Source organism: Anabrus simplex, chromosome 2 (assembly GCF_040414725.1).
Source record: "Anabrus simplex isolate iqAnaSimp1 chromosome 2, ASM4041472v1, whole genome shotgun sequence".
NCBI lineage: Eukaryota > Metazoa > Arthropoda > Insecta > Orthoptera > Tettigoniidae > Anabrus > Anabrus simplex.
In genome coordinates this window covers 759,488,152-759,508,176 of record NC_090266.1, presented here as the reverse complement: position 1 = coordinate 759,508,176, position 20,025 = coordinate 759,488,152, and the positions used below count along the sequence as shown (strand labels likewise).

At 39.5% G+C, this 20,025-nt stretch overlaps 1 protein-coding gene across 2 annotated transcripts in view; it reads left to right on the top strand.

Annotated features, from left to right (window-relative positions):
- The window catches only part of LOC136864439 (protein white), a 286,015-nt gene that overhangs the window by 179,810 nt on the left and 86,180 nt on the right, over positions 1 to 20,025 (top strand). For both annotated transcript variants that reach the window (XM_067141436.2, XM_067141437.2), the window contains exons 3-4: positions 6,570 to 6,808; positions 19,416 to 19,487. In XM_067141436.2, the coding sequence (XP_066997537.2) occupies positions 6,570 to 6,808; positions 19,416 to 19,487 (311 nt within the window). The remainder of the gene's footprint in view (positions 1 to 6,569; positions 6,809 to 19,415; positions 19,488 to 20,025) is intronic.

The window sequence follows — 20,025 nt, the reverse complement described above, 5'->3', positions numbered from 1 at the left end:
ATTTTTAATTATTCCAATGCGCCATTAATTGCGACCTAAAATTGACTATATTATCATTGCTTCCCCATAAGGAGAGCTCGAGGTAGGGTACGCCAACATGGCGAACCGCGCGTTCAACTTGGCGTACTTTCTCCTGCAGCGGAGACCTGCCATCAGCGATCCATGTATAGAGATCAGTGAACCAAACTGAGGGAAGCTCCTGACTGCAGCAACAAGTAACAAACATAGGAACTATTTACCGCTGCGGAAACCTCTTCACTGACCAGAAGTCTGGCTAACATCAAAGGGATCGCTTAGGTCTTGAGTTGACTCTCAGTATAGTACTGTTGTTGTTTACACAGCAAAGCCAAGGTGATATTTCTGAGAATTCATGCTAGGAACTAGATTCGCATCGAGAAATGTTGTATAATGTGATATAATGTGTGTGTGATACAGTTGTTGGCTTAGCATAATAAAGGTTTAGAAAATTCATATCGATCGACCATACTATCGATTCAATTCAGATTTCATTTCCTTTCAGTTGGCAGTATTATCGGAACCCGGGTAGCTCCCTCCTTACTCCTCATCCCCGCAAAACCAAGTATCACGAAGAGTTTCGCGGACTATAGTGTATTAGTTGCAGAATTTGGGGACAGCACAAACAGACAGCTCCGGAGCCAAGAGCATTAACCGTTTAAGATTATACTCCCTCGATCCAGCTGAGAATAGAAGCCGGAGCCCCGGGGACCTAAAGCCAAGACGCTGACCACTCAGTCTGGAAGCTGGATGTCTTGAAAATGGAACTGCACTTATTAGCCTCTCTGATTACTCTCTCTTCTAAAGTTGAATATAACTTGTTATTCTGGAGCGTACTTACCCACACATCACCTCTATTAGATTATCGACCTTAACTTCCTTTCCCTCCAATTCATCCCTTCCCTTCCCTTCCCTTTGATGTATCCACAAAGATGCACACAAAATGCTGTCAGTTGGTACACTTATTTATTTCACTTTAACTTCACAAAAACATACACATAACCTAATCAACTGCTGTCACAAACAAAATACATACATCAACAAACCGCTATCTTTAACAAATGCCTATCACTAAGCCACATGGAGATCACAGCCTTAAAAAAATTGACTGCTTACCAGCATGCCCTAGCACATGGTCACAAGTATAACTCCTGTTAAAGCATAATTCCAACTAAGTAATAACTAACTCTACCATCAAGACCACCTCTTTATATATGTGCCTGGCCAGGCTTCTAGAAAGATACATTTTATCGTAAATTCTAGAGTGCTTAAGGCCCAGATATAACGTACAGAATATTCAACCGAGTTCTCGTCTGCCCAGTAACATTCTGGATGTTACAGTGTTTCACTATTCTGTAGTGGATTACAAATCATTAATACAGGTAATGACATTATAATATTAATTACAGGTTCTTACATTAACTAAACTCATATAAATATCTATATACAGCAAATGTTTCATGACATAACCTCACAAGTAATGCGATCGTAAATTAATATTGATACTAATAAGTGGATGTACATCACAAGTCATAATAATAATAATAATGATAACAATAATAATAATAATCGTAAAATAATAATTGTTACGGGGCTACCCGTGGACCAGCAGAGGTGAAAGGAGGTGCCGGGGTGAATGGGTCTAACTACTATGTCAAGAAAGAAATTAAACTGAAGTGGAAGGTTATATTTTCAAAAAGCAACAAGTTAACAAATTCTCACTTAGTGAGATAACAGTGATATATCAGGTACCATGACAAAGTTAAGACAAAGCAAGAAAATCCAAAATTTAGTGACTGTTCAGTAATCAAGGGCTTTCAGCCCCTCGCTTCACAATTTTTGAGCACTCGGCTCAAATTTACAAAAGATCACAATTTTACAAGGGCAGAAATCCCCTAATACAATGGAGCACTAGCTCCGTAATTTACAATACCAAGCCTCCTAGAGGCACTTTTACGACACTTGAAAAAGAGCTAACGCGCTCTCCGTTTTCCAGGCCTATTCAAGGCGATATCAGAAACTTACAATTACTTGCCATCAAGGCACAACTTATAAATTTGAAACAGGGGTATCTAATACCCAACCTATTGGGCCGTAGTGGAAAAGAACAGGTTCAGTAAATGGCGCGAAACACAAATTGAATGGAGGTGTGTACTTGCACTCCTAAATATGCATTCCAAAAACCTAAGGGGCACTAGGCTGATGAAACAGGGGCTATTCCCAAACTATGGAGGTGACTCGTATACGAAAGAAAATTTAAGACATTATGGAAAGGAAGAAAACCAGTTACAAAACGTTGTCACCTCAAACCAATATGAAGGGGAGCTCGAGAGGGTACATCACTCTCTATCCCCGATTTACAGTTAAAGTTTTATGAAGTTATTACAAAATCCGACAGAAGTTACATTTACAGAAAAGTAGGTTACATAGTTAAGGTTTTGGACCTCTCCCTCGGGTTAAACTGCAGAGCTAGCAAGAAATAGAGATGTTAATTGGCCATTACCTTGCTGAAGAACTGCTGCCTGATGAAAGAGGCGCCTCCCGCTTGACACACACACTAAGTTAGATGACGTTCAAATGGCCAAGAGACGTGAAAATCCGCAGTTTATAAACCCTCGGGGAAAGTTCGGGACCTTTCATAAGTAAACCAGCCACACCCTCTCACTTTATTGGTTAACATCAAAAGTAACATTCAGAATCGAGGAAGAAGCCTGTGATAGGCGGAACATTAATTACAGAAATTCATGATCGGCTAAATTCAAAACAGGCGGAAAGAAAAGATCAATATTGCCAACCCAAAAATGAATGAAGATAATTTAGTAAAAAAAGTACTTAGGAATTCAAAACTTCTTCATATCAAAGTTCTTTCACTTCGCACCAGGGTGCATGAACATAGTTTTTTAGCAATGACCTCTGTTGAAGAAAGTCCCAACTTCTTGATAAATGGTAAACAAAACACGTAGAATTTCATACAGTACATGAAACTTCAAAATAACAAAATGTCATTAGATTTATGTAGTGACATCTTCTGAGTAACGGTTTAAGTAGGTGCAGTTTCCAGTTCAAGATTTCTCCAGAAGAGGAGTTCTTTTAGGCGCAAGATTTGAATGTGCGGCGTAGAGGTGTACCTCCCGGTACAATAATAATTAGAGCTCGATATTTGCATTATTTACTCAGGGGTGAGAGGATATTATTTTCAAGTTATATCAGTTTATCACACTTGCGTCACCTTCCCTTCCATTCCCTCAACTTTCTTCGTCTGAAACGTCTCATAAGGCTTGCATTTAAATATGATGTAGTTGGGGAAGAAACCGGCGTTACCGAAAAGGAGTTTGTGATGTATGTAATTTAAATAATTCATTGTATAAATAGTGAAATAAGGTCTGTACACTGTAAACTGTACATGCCGTAAGAAATTATATTTATCTCATTTCCCTAGTACGCCTCTTCAGTGACGCCTAGGCTATCTATTGATAGCTTTTGGTGGAACTGTGGAGGATCAAACCAGCCTTCGGGCTGAATACCCAACAGACAGACAACCAACTTATTACACAGCAAAATGTTTAGGTTTGCCTTGAGATGCGAAATGCTGACTACGCTACGATAGACTTAGGCTACTTGGAAACGACCGGTGTAATAGCAACTGTCATTACAGTGGCTTGTCTCGCTCTTCAAGGATCATATCGCTCGCGTGATAAAGCCAGTAGAAGCCAATTACGACAATAGTTTAACACTAAATTCGGAACGGGGACTGTGCGTGCAATGAGAGCCTGTCTCCTCATCAACCGGTCTTCCATCTGAATGATCATAATGGCCAAAACTTCAGGCCGATGTGAGTTGTTATATCACTCTTCTTGACCTACATGCTGACTCGTAAAGCACCCATAGTTATGAAACCAAACCATACGTCCCCTGTGTTACACACGCAGGTAGGTCTGGTATCATTGCTTTGACTTTTCTAAATAATCCTATAACCGTAAAGAATTTGCAGCAAACGGTAGCAGTATATTCTACGTATCTTATGTAGACAAACATGGTCCAAGAAATGCGGTACCGAGCTCGATAGCTGCAGTCGCTTAAGTGCGGCCAGTATCCAGTAATCGGGAGATAGTGGGTTCGAGCCCCACTGTCGGCAGCCCCGAAGATGGTTTTCCGTAGTTTCCCATTTTCACACCAGGCAAATGACGGGGCTGTACTTTAATTAAGGCCACGGCTGCTTCCTTCCAATTCCTAGGCCTTTCCTATCCCATCGTCGCCATAAGACCTATCTGTATCAGTGCGACGTAAAGCAAATAGCAAAAAAAAAAAAAAAAAAAAAAAAAGAAGAAATGCGGTAAAGCATCCAAAATGCTTCAGCTTCGTATTTTAGTGTTATAAAGCACATTGCTATCATCACCATCATCATCATCATTCAACTACAAACGTTTCCTGAGATCACTACACATCCATGAGGGGCTGCCCAGCGAAGATATGAGGTCATATAAGTATTCAACTTAAGGAGGAGCTGTGGGCAACACCCCTCCACCACCATCACCATAAGTAGCTCAAATTATTGTATTCCTGGTAATCCAACAGTGTCTCTACTCTAAATCGATTTTTTAAGACTTAATTAGAAAAGAGCCAATGTGGCAACTCTGATACAGTATGTAGGCCTATGAAGGGTAAGAAAAAATTTTAAAATGTTACTTTTGTTTTATTAATATTACGTCCGGTTCCATTGCTAAATGTTTCGCGTGCTGGCCTTTGGTCCAACGTGTCCCGCGTTCGATTTCCGGCTGGATTGAGGATTTTAGCCTTCAATGCTTATTTCCGATGTCTCCGGAGCTGGGCGTGTGTGTCGTCTTCAGCACTAGAATTAATCAAATGTAGCGGCCCATCCTCACAGACGAGCAGGGCGCTTATACGACGTTGTACTCGCTTCAGCGGTACATATGCCTATACGGCTTCAACTCGAAGACCTGCACCAGGCCTCTTCGGAAGTCACACCCATTATTATTATTATTATTATTATTATTATTATTATTATTATTATTATTATTATTATTACAATTTGTACCGTCCGGCTCCATGGCTAAATGGTTAGCGTGCTGGCCTTTGGTCACAGGGGCCCCGGGTTCGATTTCTGGCAGGGTCGGGAAGTTTAACCATAATTGGTTAATTTCGCCTGCACGGGGACTGGGTGTATGTGTCGTCTTCATCATAATTTCATCCTCATCACGACGCGCAGATTGCCTACGGGAGTCAAATCAAAAGACCTGCATCTGGCGAGCCGAACTTGTCCTCGGACACTCCCGGCACTAAAAGCCATACGCCATTTCATTTCATTAGCTTTAATTTAATGGCGTATGGCCTCCGGAGAGGCCTGGTGCAGGTCTTTTTCTAGTAGACGGCCTATTAGGTGACCTGCATGTATGTGAAGCTGAGGGCCCTACCGAGGATGATTTCTAATGTCGAATACGCCACACACACCCAGCCCCCAAGCCATTGGAATTAACCAATTAATGTTAAAATCTCCGACCGGCCGGGAATCGAACCCGGCACCCTCTGAACCGAAGGCCAGTACGCTGACCGTTCACCCAACGAGTCGGACTTGTCCCCAGCTACAAGATAACTACAAATATTTTGTTGTACATAAGTGTTCTAGGCGTCTAAAACGAATCTATAACTATATAATAACAAGGCTGTAAGGACTAAGCTCGAATTTGAAAACAGATGGACATATTTCCGGAGTTCATTCTAATGTTTGGGATTGAGTTTACTGCAAATTGATTAATATACTTGGTTTTCTATATTTATATGTTGATTTGGTTTGGTTACAATAAAGTTACCACCTGTAACTAAATACGGGAAACTGAATTTGAAGAATGCCGGTAAATTTTGATAGTTTCTTGGAGTAACTAACACATAAAATGTTTTCGGCCTCGAAAGAGTGGGTAAGGATTGGGAATGTAGAGGCCTTGGCCTTAATTAAGGCACAGCCCCAGCATTTGCATGGTGAAAATGGGAAACTGCGATAAACCATCTTTAGGGCTGCCGAGATTCGAAGCCACTATCTCCCGAATGCAAGCTCACAGCTGCGCGACCCTAACCGCATGGCCAGATCGCTAGGTTCTTTTTTACTTTGTCAACATCAGTAGGCGAAGAGATAGTTGCTTCGAACCGTATAAATAAATAAATAAATAAATAAATAAATAAATAAATAAATAAATAAATAAATAAATAAAACCGCTTTCACAAAATCTGTCCTAGACGAAATACAATGTTTTAAAGAATACGTTTGAGGCTTAAGCCGTGAAAAGCCGTAAGACCTACACCGATACAATGTTTACTGCTGATAAGGGCTCCTCTACAATGGTGTAGGACTGCAGCGCCGAAGACCTCCAACAATATTCTGACACCGCCACAAACCTGACCCATCCGAACCTCTTATGGTAACTAGTCAAGGCCTCATCACTGAACGTATCTCTGAATGAATTCAGCTGCATAAGCGTAATCAAAATTTTCAGTGATGTTAGATACATGGTATGTTATTGAAAACTTGTTTCTTGTTGCAGTAAATGGAATTGCGTACCCAGGAGAGTTGTTGGCCATCATGGGATCAAGCGGGGCCGGCAAGACGACCTTATTGAATACCCTCATGTTCCGCTCTCCACCGACTGTGCTTGTAACTGGCCAGAGAGCTATCAATGGTTTCCCCGTGTCCAGCAATACCCTAGCTAGTCTGTCGGCATACGTCCAGCAAGATGACCTCTTCATCGGGACCCTTACAGTACGAGAACACCTCGTATTCCAGGTGAGACTTCCGCCTTCTTTTCGTTTTAATCTCTTTCTTCCTGATCTCCCTGTCTTAGTTTAACGTGACGCTAACTCATAGATTCTCGGTGGTTATAGGATACGAAAGGGCTGGGATTGGGAAAATCGTGACTGTGGTCAAAACGTCATTTTTCTAGTGTGAAAATTGGAAAGAACGGAAAATCATTCAGGCTTGCCTATTGTGGGGTTCGAAAGCACCATCCGTCCGCGTATCCAACTCGCTCGATGGATCTGTTTCTCATTTGTTCTCGTTTTATTCGTTATGCCTCGGAACTGACTCCATTCCCAGCAAAATAAGATTATTATTCCTTAAAATTAAGATTCGATTTAGTTAATAACATCAATCTCACTGAGTGAGTTGGCTACGCGTTCAGGTTCCTGTAGCTATAATTTACATTCAGAAGATGGTGGGTTCGAGTCTCCATCAATAGCAGTCTTACGACATAAATAACTACAAAATCAATCAGTATTGTTTTTTACAGTTTTATCATTTATTTTGTGTCAAGAAGGTACTTTAATGGGCATTTACGCCTGTGTACTTCCATATTAAATAAAGAAAATAAATAAATAAAACCGAGCGAATGGCTGCGCGGTTTGGTTCACGTAGCTGTCAGCTTGTATTCGGGAGATAGTGGATTCGAACCCTGCCGTTGGTAGCCCTGAAGATGTTTTTCCGTGGTTTCCCATTTTCACAGTAGGCGAATGCTGGGGCAGTACCTTGATCAAGACCACGGTCGCTTTCGTCCCACTCCTAGCCATTTCCTATTCCATCGTCACCATAAGATCTATCTGTGTCGGTACGACGTAAAGCAAATTGCAAATAAATAAACAAATAAATAAATAGTCCTGTTTTCATCGCAATGTCTAAAAATATTCAGTTCTCGTAGTGAGTGCGCACTCAACTTCTGTCTAATGAAACTTCGTCGAGTTTAGTTAAACTGTCCAGTTTTGACGTCACAGATTGACAACACAGTGACAATTATCGGCACACTTTATCTTGGTGCATTTACATCCTAGTGCTGAATCGGTCGACCTCGGCAATCTTCGAGAGTCGTACTGGCAACCTTTGAAACAACTATGAATCGCTTAAGCATCGTTGTGCGACATCTGGCGTACACTTTACGTACTAGTACTGTTGTTGTTTACACAGCAAAGCCAAACTATAGAATTCATGCTAGGAACAAGATTCGCATCGAGAAATGTTATATAATGTTATATAATGTGTATGTGACATAGTTGTTGGCTTAAGATGATAACGGTTTAGAAACTTCATATCGATCGATCATATTCTCGATTCAATTCAGATTTCATTTTCATTCAATTGGCAGCATTATCGGAACCGGGACAGCTCCCTCCTTACTCCTCACCCCCGTACACAAATGCACCAAGATAAAGTGTGCCGATAATACATGTCCGCCTGGGTATTGTGTACGTTTTGTTTTTAGTGACAGTGACCGGGTCTGGAAATTGAATATGTTTTCCGAAGTCATGAAGAAGTGAACTTGAGTTTAACGTGGATTAAATTCCAATATCTCTGTTGGAGGTATCAAATGTAAAGCAATCACACAATTCAAATTAGCTGTTCGTGAGACATAAGAACCTAATTCAAATTTACCGGGGACAATGAAGAGCAAGTTCTCCTAACAAGAGAATATACGTAAAATTCAGAAATACGTGTTTCCTGACGTACCGTAGTAGTAGTTTCCTGTACTCCTTAAGAAACACATTTGAGTGTCCATTACTAGGTAGCACTATCGAAGGTTTATCGTCCGAAATATACCCTGCCACCACCAATGGGCTTTCTCACCATCCTAGCCGTATTACCATCAGATATCTTATTAACGGCTAGCGGTACCCCACACGTGCACGCAATGTGTCTTAAGAAAAAAGTTAAATGCATATTAATAACCATTTAATGGACTGTGTTACATAATAAATAATAACATTAACACACATGTGGATCTGGTCCATCGTGTTCTTCAGACTACAAGGTCGAGATAAATGTAAGATATGTGCATGAATCATTTTTCTTTAAGGCCAAGGCCTCTTCCTTCCAATTCCTAGGCCTTTCCTATCCCATCGTCGCCGTAAGACATATCTGTGTCGGTGCAACGTAAAGCAAATAGCAAATAAAAAAAAGGTTCCCCAGTAACTTCTCCACTGATTCTAAAATAACTACCTATATTCTGACTTCATCAATACACTAAAATATAGACTCACACTCAAGACATTAACAACTGCTGGAAGACTCCCTATGTACATTGAATTATTCTAGAACAAAAGCAGTTGGGGAACGACATTTGTAGTGATACCGATGACCAACAGTTACAATGCATATACTGTATATTGTCCTTCACTATTTTTGTGCATCGGCACATGACCTCTTTAGGCACAGACACTAACACTTGGTTTAGAGACACTTTCGCTTGCATAAACATACGCTGTCGGTCTATGTTTTGAAACCAAGCCATAGATTACAGGAATTTTCCATGAGATATAAAGATCAAATACAGGTACAAGATCAGTACTCTACCCTTCCAGCCTATGATTTCGGGCGCCGGCTATAATCCTAGGGTCGTGCGGACAATATTGTAATCGATATTGTACGTGAAATTGGAGTGGAACTCTCAGTGGACGAAATAGACAGATCGCATAGGGTTGGGAAAAATCAAAATGGTCGTCCAAGACCCATAATTTTGAAGTTTGTTTCGTACCGGAAAAGAAATGCAATGTTTGTATGTAAACAAAAAGAAACTCAAGGGTACAAACAAAACAATTAGAGAGGACCTAACCCCAGAAAGACTGCAGCTTCTGCAGGACGCTATAAGTAAGTTCAGTGTGCGGAACGTGTGGTCGAAGGATGGCATAATTTATGTTAAGCAGGGAACTCGTAAAATACCTGTGTCAAACCACGAAGATCTCGATCGTATTCGCTAACCATGAGCCGAGATTCTGTAAACTAAATACCTCTGTATAGAACTTTAATCAGAATTTCAACTATAGCTATACATTTTTATCATTAATTTCAGTTTTAGTTTCTTACTTTTATCTAGTGTAGTTTTTCTTTTTACATCTACAGTTAAATTTCAAGTTGGCGGCAACAAGCAACCAGAAAACAAATGCCTCTCGTTTCAGCCTCTCCAATCCACAGTCCCAAGCAGGTTATCACCTGCATCTTCCAGTCCCCATCCAAGTACCGCTAATTCCCTTCAAGACATTATTTCGCCTTACCCTACCTCCTTAAAAATAGCTCATGTAAACACCCAGAGCATTCCCCCACATCTCCCGGAATTTTCTGAAATATTCTCAACCTGCAACCTGCATGCCATATTATTCTCCGAGTCCTGGTTGCGTCATTCTATCCCTTCATCTCTTGTTAGAATGAATGATTATTCATTAGTTAGGAATGACAGGAGCGGTAAACTTGACGGAGGTGTCGGTATGTACATACGGGATGATGTGAAGTATAAGTTGATATTACAATCCCCCAGTGAGTTCTCCAATAGCCCTGAATTCTTGTTCGTTGAGCTCATATTTCGCGGTACGAAGTGCTTGCTTGGTATGGTGTATCGTCCGCCGAAGACTGGTAATATCACAAATCTGGAGGAAGCCCTACATGACCTAACACCTAGGTATGAGCATCTGATTTTAATGGGAGACTTTAATACAGACTTGACAAACAAATCTACCGAAACAAAGCGATTGACTGAGATGTTTTCATCCATTAACACATCGTGTTGCCAACTCACGTACGCTCCTCGATCTAATAATTACTAATAATACCAACCGAATCGTAACTTATGGACAAATGCCCATTCCCGGTCTCTCCCGACATGACATGGTTTATGCTGTGTATTCCTTGAAGTGCCCTAAATTCAAGCCGAAGTTAATTACATATAGAGATTTTAAACACATTAATGAAGACGCATTTCTTGAGGATGCTCTTAACACCCCATGGCACTACATTCAGTTCATAAACGACACTGACGGAAAAGTAAACCTTTTCAACGAACTACTTCTGACTTTGTATGACAGACATGCACCACTACGCACTGTTAGGATAAAGAGACCTTCTAACTTATGGCCTTCCCAAGAAATACGCGACCAGATGAAAATAATTATTACTTGAAATATCCTACATCAGACAATTTCGGAAAGTATAAAAACTCCGAAACAGAACATCACAGTTAATTAGAAATACTAAAATACGCCACTCTTATAATATTTTGAACACTCAAAATTCCAGTCAGGTTTGGAAATCTCTTCGCGAACTGGGATTATGCAAAAACAAGACAAATGAGAACAACTGTAATGTACCACTAGCTGATCTAAATTCATATTTTAGCTCACGTTCCCCTCAGATGGACGAACAGACCAAAGCAGAAGTAATTAAGAGAATATCCTCAAAAGTAAGACAAAATGGCGACCTGTTCTACTGTTCTCATGTGACCCCCAGTGACGTTAGGGGCGTCTTCAGTGATTCCGCGTTCATTTCATGATAGTTATTGTAGATGAGATGTAGTAAGCCATGATGGATGATAAATTAATTAATTGATGAATTAATGAATTCAATAATTTGATATTTGGAAATTCGACACTTTAATAATTTGACTTTGATTTAATAAATGTAACTTAGTGTTTTTTAAAGAATGTAACTCAAATTAATTGATAAAGATAGCACAAGTCAACTATATTTTGGAAATAATGTTCAATAAATTAATAATGAAACCCAATAAGAGGTAATTGAAGTAAAATTAATTAACATTTGACGTCGGCAAAATTTTGATGTAACGAAGTCGTAAATATGGATCTATCGAATGATGTAGTGATGTTTCAACCACTCACGACGACCTTGAGGTAACTCTGTCGGAATAGGAGAGGTATTCGAAATCTGTTCTAAGATAGTCTGGTTTGCTTGTTAGCAGAACACTGTGGAGAAGGGAAACAGCGTGGTATTTGCGTCGCTCAGTCAAATTTAGCCATGACAGCTGAGAGAGGAAAGAGCTAATATGAGTTTGGATAATTTGATATTTAATACGAATAGAGCACAAGCATTGTAGGCTCGCTGTAGTCGCTGCAGTGTTTACTGATGGTCGCTGGTTCAAATCCGTAGTACAATATAGATGAGGTTCTCTCGAAGAGTGGAAATAATCATGCAGCTTGCTAGTACTGCTAACATGCCCCACGAACTACTTAAATGTACTAAATCAGTGGCGGCGCGTGACTTTCGTCACTGGGGGTTCAACAGAAGGAAAAATACCCCCCTCAATATCTCCCCTCCCCCCTGTGCCATGACTAAGTTCAGAGAATGGGCATAACGGTGCACATATGTGCATGCCTAAAATCTTCCCTGATGAGAACTTGCACCCTGAATGGTGACCACTCATTACATTTGCTCCATCGTAACCTTGTGAAATCAACTTCTCTATTATCCACAACTTCGCTCAAATAAAATTTTAAACACTCTGCTATTGTCTTAGCATAATGACTAGAAGGTAGATGAAACCCCAGAATCTTTCAACTGGCTTACCGTTGGGAAGAATGATAACAAATTGTGCTGTAGTTGATATATCGGTGGTCTCATCTGCGATTACCGAAATGAAGTGCGCTGCGGTGATTTCTTTTTTTTTTCTCACGACAGATTTCATACATGCACGAAAGCAAATCATTCTGAATGTCTTTCGAGGTGCCTCTGAAAACAGTAGCTTTGGACAGATGGTCTCTTAATGCAACGTCAATTTCAGAACTAAAATTGACGAGGCATCGAAATATGCCAGGATTCGACGATTCACTTGTTTCGTCATGCCCATGCAATGCCATCTGAAACGCGCCACAGCACATAACGAATTTTCCGTACTTGGTCGTTGTCTCTTTCCACAGACTGCCTGTAAGAACAGTCAAATTACTGACGGTTATCGTGTCTTCCCAGGAGATCGAATTGTAACTGGGCAAACATATGAGATTTAGAAGTTCTGTGTTTCTTTATTATTATTATTATTTTTTTTTTATTTTTTTTTTTTACAAATATCCTATATCTACCACTCCGACTTTGGTCCAAGTCCCTTCGCTTTCATCACTCATGAATCATAAAAAAGGAAAACAAATCAACATGTTAGTAATTTCGCACCCACATATCCACTCGATTCTTTTATACGGTATAAATCCATTCTGAATTCACGCACGATTTCATTACTTTTACTTTTAGGATGCCTCGTTATATCAAGATCAGGCATTGGGCGTCCGGCATCCTTAATCTTAAGTTTACGCTCAAGAGAAAGAGAGAGAGAGAGAAGAAAAGTTTGTCTTCTTAAGTATCATATCACCGTTCAAACTCATTATGTAGCTCCTTACCTTTCCCGGGAACAAAAATTATGGACGCAACTACAGTGCACAAAAATACACACACGGAGAAAATATTGTAACTTCTTTATGTCCTAAAAATTAAGTTTCTGAAGGGCACAACAGTGCAGAAAAACACTCACACGCTTGCACAGCGTACAATAATATTAGGAATTATGATAACTATTGCAAACTGTTGTAAACACTAGCATCACACTTGAAAAACAGAGTAAACTTTAGGGAAGTATGTTCGCAATGTTGGTAACTTAATTTTAAGAACTCCTGTGGCTAGGCAATTAGCGTTTTCTTTGGTATTACATTCCCGCTACTCTTTGCCTCGGTGATTTTTAAGTTAATTTTCTCTCAAAAAAGTAATTATTCCAAAGAAGGCAAATGAACAGATGTTTAGTAAATATTGATGTATTTGGGAAAAGACATCAATTGGAATTTATTTGGCAGTTTAATGTGACTGCTGGCAGTAATGATGCTCTTCAACACTAGCGCTAATTATGTGGACTATTTTCTGCTACGTAGTTGAATTCCTGTAAGGGCAACAGATGGCAGGCACATACTTACCCCAACACAAGGTCAGTCTAGACAGACCTTGCCCCAACACCCCCCGACAACACGACTGGAGACAGTGGCATATTGCGCATGCGTAAACCAAGGATATCTGTTTCTGCGATATCCTGGTCTTGTCTACGTGCCGGCCGATGTCCCCCCGCACCTCGCCACTCCCTTCGCCCAGGTACGGACGGAGAGATTTCCTTCCAACGGGGGTTCATTCCAGACAAGTATCCAGCCACAAAGAGTGCGCAGTTTACATGAATTGAAAGCCAGTACAAGTATATTACGGATAGATGGCCTAAGCAAGAGCTTCGAGATTGACAAGGGAGTTATGAATATTAAGTAGTTGAATAAAATCTATATATATAAAATAGCTTGTCCTGACTGACTGACTGACTGATTCATCATCGCCGAGCCAAAACTACTGGACATAAAGAAATGAAATTTTGGCCATAGATTCATATTAAGATGTAGGTGCTCGCTAAGAAAGGATTTTTGGATATTCCTTCGCTAAGGGGGTGAAAAGGGGGTTGGAATTTTAAAATGAGAGTATCTATATCTCAAAACTTTTAAAGTTTACAGATGTAAAAATTGGTATTTAGAATCTCCTTAAAAAATAAGGAAATACGTATTTTTTTGTTTTCAGAAAATCCCAATAGGAGGGGTGAAAAACGGTAAAAAAGGGGGTTGGATGCCTTTAATCACAATACCGGTACTTATATCTCAGAAACTGAAGATATTACAGACCTGAAAATTGGTACTTTTGATCTCTTTTAAAAATAAAGAAACACGTATTTTTTTGTTTTTGAAAAATCCAATTAATGGGAGGGTGAAAAGGGGGGTGAATTTTTAAAAACAGTGCATCTATATCTCAAAACTTTTAAAGTTGACAGATGTAAAAATAGGTATTTAGAATCTTCATTAAAAATAAAGAAACACGTATTTTTTTGTTTTCGGAAAATCCCAATAGGAGGGGTGAAAAGGGGTGAAAATAGATTGAATGCCTTTAATGAGGATACTTATATCCCAGAAACTGAAGATATTACAGACCTGAAAATTGGTACCTTTGATCTCTTTTAAAAATAAAGAAACATGTATTTTTTTTGTTTTTGGAAAATCCAAATAATGGGGGTGAAAAGGGGGGTGAATTTTTAAAATGAGTGTATCTATATCTCAAAACTTTTAAAGTTTATAGATGTAAAATATGGTATTTAGAATCTCCTTTAAAAATAAAGAAACACTTTTTTTGTTTTCGGAAAATCCCGATAGGAAGGGTGGAAAAGGGTGAAAAAGAGGTTGAATGCCTTTAACGAGGCTACTTATATTTCAGAACCTGAAGATATTACAGACCTGAAAATTGGTATTGGGGATCCACTTTAAAAATAAGGAAACACGTATATTTTCGTTTTTGAAAAATCCGGATAATGGGGGCTGAAAAGGGGGGTGAATTCTTAAAATGATTGTTTCTATATCTTAAAACTTTAAAAGTTTACAGATGTAAAAATTGGTATTTAGAATCTCCTTTAAAAGTAAAGGAATAAATATTTTTTCGTTTTCTGTAAATCCCAATAGGAGGGGTTTAAAGGGTGAATAGTGGGTTGAATGCCTTTAATGAGGATACATATATCTCAGAAACTGAATATATTACAGAACTAAAAATTTGTATATGGGATCTCCTTTAAAAATAAAGAAACGCGTATTCTCGGAAAATCCAATGAATAGGGGGGGGGGGGGGAAAGAATTCTAAAATTAATTGACTTAATTGTATGAGAATACATACATCTAATAAAAACTAAAGTTGTTACGTACGTGAAAATTGGTATTTTAGTCTCCTTTAAAAACAAAGAAATACGCGTTTTGTGGGGGAAACCATCTTGGGGGGCGGGAGTGGAAAGGAGTTGAATTCCTTTCATGAGGACACATAAATCCAAAACTGAAGAAGTTAGAGTAGTGATAATTGCTATTTAGAAGATCCTTTACTATTAAAGAAACAAGTAATTTTTGCCGGAAATTTCACTTAAGGGGGGTGGAGAGAAGTGTGAAAGGAAGTAAAAAAAGCGAATTATTTTTATGGGGATACTTATATCTCAAAACTCAAGGTAATAGACGTGAACATTGGGGTTTGGAATCTCCTTTAAACATAAAGAAACACTCCTTTTTATTTTTTTTGCGGGGGGGGGGGGGATTAAATAAACTTAACGGCGGTGGGGTGTGAAAGGAGGTGAGACCAATTAATTTTGCTGTTCATAATGTACTTATAAGGAGCCTCCGTTGCTCAGGCGGCAGCGCGCCGGCCTCTCACAGCTGGGTTCCGTGGTTCAAATCCCGGTCACTCCATGTGACATTCGTGCTGGACAAAACGGAGGCGGGACAGGTTTTTCTCCGGATACTTCGCTTTTCCCTGTCATCATTCATCCCAGCAACACTGTCCAATATTTCATTTCATTTGTCATTCATCGATCATTGCCCCAGAGGAGTGCTTCGGCAGCCGGCACAATTCCTACTGTCGCCGCTAGATGGGGCTTTATTCATTCCATTCCTGACCCTGTCGAATGACTGGAAACAGGCTGTATATTTTCGATGTACTTATTCTGATCATAAACCGATCTTTTTAATCTTTCCTGGGTTCTTTTTCAACAGCCAACTTTTCCTTCGGAGAACGTTCTTATAATACAGTAGATTCTCCTGGCGTATGAATAAAAATTTAAACACATTTGAAATAAACGATAGGAATGAGATTGACCGTCCAATTGTTCACCTCTATAATAAGGTCAATAATGCACGGAAGTATGTCATTCGTATCACCAGAAATCCCGCACACTTGCCTACGCGCGACAATGGTGCTGGTCACATTCTCAACAATAACAATGGCAGCAGATGTAATTTACCGCCAAGTAGCGGTCTTGCATCTTGCTGTGGGGTCCAGAACATCTATAATAATAATAATAATAATAATAATAATAATAATAATAATAATAATAATAATAATAATAATAATAATAATAATAATAATAATAATAATAATAATAATGTTCTGGACCGTCGTGAAATGTGCGGACCGCGGTGGAAACGGGTCCTGGACGGGTAATGACGAAGAATGCAGTCTGGCCGCGGGTTCAGTACCGCCAAGGCACCCAAGACGACACCACGCCGGATCTCCTGAAGGATTTGTTCCATATTAAAAATGCTTATAAGAAAAGATGGCAAAGATTTAGGGACCCAACTGACAGGGTGGAATACCTGGACCTAGCCTGGGAAGTACGAAATCGATTGCTGGAAATAAAGATTGAAAAATGGGAGGAAACTTGCCATAATCTATTAGAAAAAGAGTCAAATCGCGAATTTTGGCGGATTCCCGCAGAAAACGATTCAGATCGCGAATTTCGGCTGATTATATATCTAAAACAACATTCAGTTATAAATTTCAGCATAATACCGTAGCGAAGCACGGGTATCTTGCTAGTTTGATATAAACTGGAGGTTCATTGCTCCATTGCGCTATACCAGAAACCGCCACTGTACTAAATACCATCTAACTTTATTAAAATATTTACACACACTGATATTATTTCAGAAGATTGTTACCACAAGCTTATATCATTTCAGAAGATCATATAACACACGCATAGGAGCATATTCTAAGTATCAAATTAACATTATCACACGCAGATTATATATAAAATACACACCCCCAAGGCATTAGTACTACAAAATTAACTATCTGAATCTAGCTGACCCTTGCTACATATTTAAATCAAATAAACCTTAAACATTACCTGAAAGAAGTTATTATTTACAAATCTACACAAACAGCTTGTAATGCATAGTGTAAACTTAAATAAAATCAGATGTACTCATCCCTGTTCCGTTCGCTCCATGATTCAGCCATCGGGTCGGTCCATCGATGCGGTGCTCACTAAATATAATTTTATAATATTTTTAAGGGATATTAATCTTATTTCACTGGAAATGGAGTCATCTTCAAGGTATAATGAAGGAAATGAGAACAAACGAGAAACAGATCCACCGAAAAAGTTGGCTATATGGACGGATGGTGTTTTCGAACCCTGAATAATTTTTCGTTGTTTCCCATTTTGACACTTAGAAAATGACGCCGCTGCACCTCAATTTGGGCTACGGTTAGTACTTTCCCAGTCCTATCCTATCCTATCCTATCCTATCCTATCCTATCCTATCCTATCCTATCCTATCCTATCCTATCCTCACCGAAAACCTATGTGAGAGTGGGTCACTATACATCAACATCCATTTATAAGCAAATATAATCTTTTCTTTCAATGAAAATCTGAAAGTAAAAGAATAAATAAGTAACGTAGACTTTCTACATTTTAATCCTTTGACTTTGGTATCCACAAGTCAGTGAACTAGTAACATAGACTTCCTACATTTAATCCTTCGACTTTGGTGTCCACAGGTCAGTCCCGTAAGAAATCCAAAATAGTAAAGAAAATTTGCTCGAAAAGAACTCACTCGTTATGTAATTTAAACGAAATCGATACGATCAGAACATTTTTTAATACATTACTTGCAACTGTAAATGCAGAATTTCACTCGAAGGTAAAATTATTGAATAACACAAAGAACTCAGCAAACCACATCTTCCACGTATATGACACAAATATTCATCACGCTCACTTGACTCATCCGACCCTCAATTAATGTGAACCCATCCCAAGCATCACATCAGAAAACTTGCATTAAAAATTAATTATACTAAATTCCGTACAAATGTGAGTGCGGGGTATACACAATTCATGGGAAATTATAGTTTAAAATTATTTCTAAAATGCATCGGTGATTCTAATTGATAGGATTTTTAAGTTTCGATTAAATGGATCGCGATTGGTTGTGGTTCCATAGAAAGGATGATTACCTAGTTGTACTTCATTTAAAAACAAAAGTCACCACCATCACCACTGGTAGTTCCATTTGAATTGTTCGGAGCACATCATACAATAATGTACACTCCCATTCGTCGCCAGACTACTGAACACGATTTTAAATAGGCTTTCCCTTGCAACGCTTTCAACTCCATTACACTGTGATACAAATATCATTGCTCGAATACTCCTTTTACTTAGCCGAAAGAGTGGAGTTAAACAATTGTAAGGGTAACAAGGAGTTCCACAGCCCTTCGATCGGCTTGCGTATGTAGTTACTGCTATATGAACACCACACAAGACTCTGAAATCTGCAGAGTGGTACGCCAATTGAAACCTACCGTAGGATATACAGTTTACAAGTAACCTGTACCGTGTTCATTAAAACGAATAACCGAACTTTAGTGAACCTACGATCAGTAAACACCGAGCTCGATAAGTGCGGCCAGTGTCCAGTATTCGGGAGATAGTAGGTTCGAACCCCACTGTCGGCAGCCCTGAAAATGGTTTTCCGTGGTTTCCCATTTTCACACCAGGCACATGCTGGGGCTGTACCTTAATTAAGGCCACGGCCGCTTCCTTCCAACTCCTAGCCCTTCCCTGTCCCATCGTCGCCATAAGACCTATCTGTGTCGGTGCGACGTAAAGCAATTAGCAAAAAAAAGCAAACGATCAGTAAACAATCGATTAACTGTAGATCTTACTTTACGTTACGCATTTTCACTCTCTGAATTAAATATTATTTTCATTAGGCTCATACATGTTCTTGTGTTGTTCTAGGCATTAGTTCGAATGGACAGACACATACCCTACAAGCAGAGAATGCGACGTGTGGAGGAAGTAATATCAGAGGTAAGTTACACAAAGTTCTGGACATTCGTTCTGAAATTATGTTTTACACACAGCCATTGTCGATGTACCTTATCACCTCACAATGTACTGTACATATATTTTGAATTCTTGTAGACGTTTTACTGAGCAAGACAAACAATCATTGCAATTGTACCCTTCTCCCCATTTTTCGTAGTCACATTGCGCTGTACCTATTTGATGAACTCTGGTTGAATGTTACTAGGTAAGTCTCACAATCGTCACCGTAACGCTGATGATAAGAGCGAGGCTATCTGTCAAGACTTCAGCCCAGAGGCTGGTTTGATCCTCAAATACCATCTCCAAAGGATGGGCTGTTTTAAGGAAACCTCAAAAACCCGAGCCCGATAGCTGCAGTCGCTTAAGTGCGGACTTTATCCAGTATTCGGGAGATAGTGGGTTCGAACCCCACTGTCGGCAGCCCTGAAAATGGTTTTCCGTGGTTTCCCATTTTCACACCAGGCAAATGCCGGGGCTGTACCTTAATTAAGGCCACGGCCGCTTCCTTCCCAGTATTAGC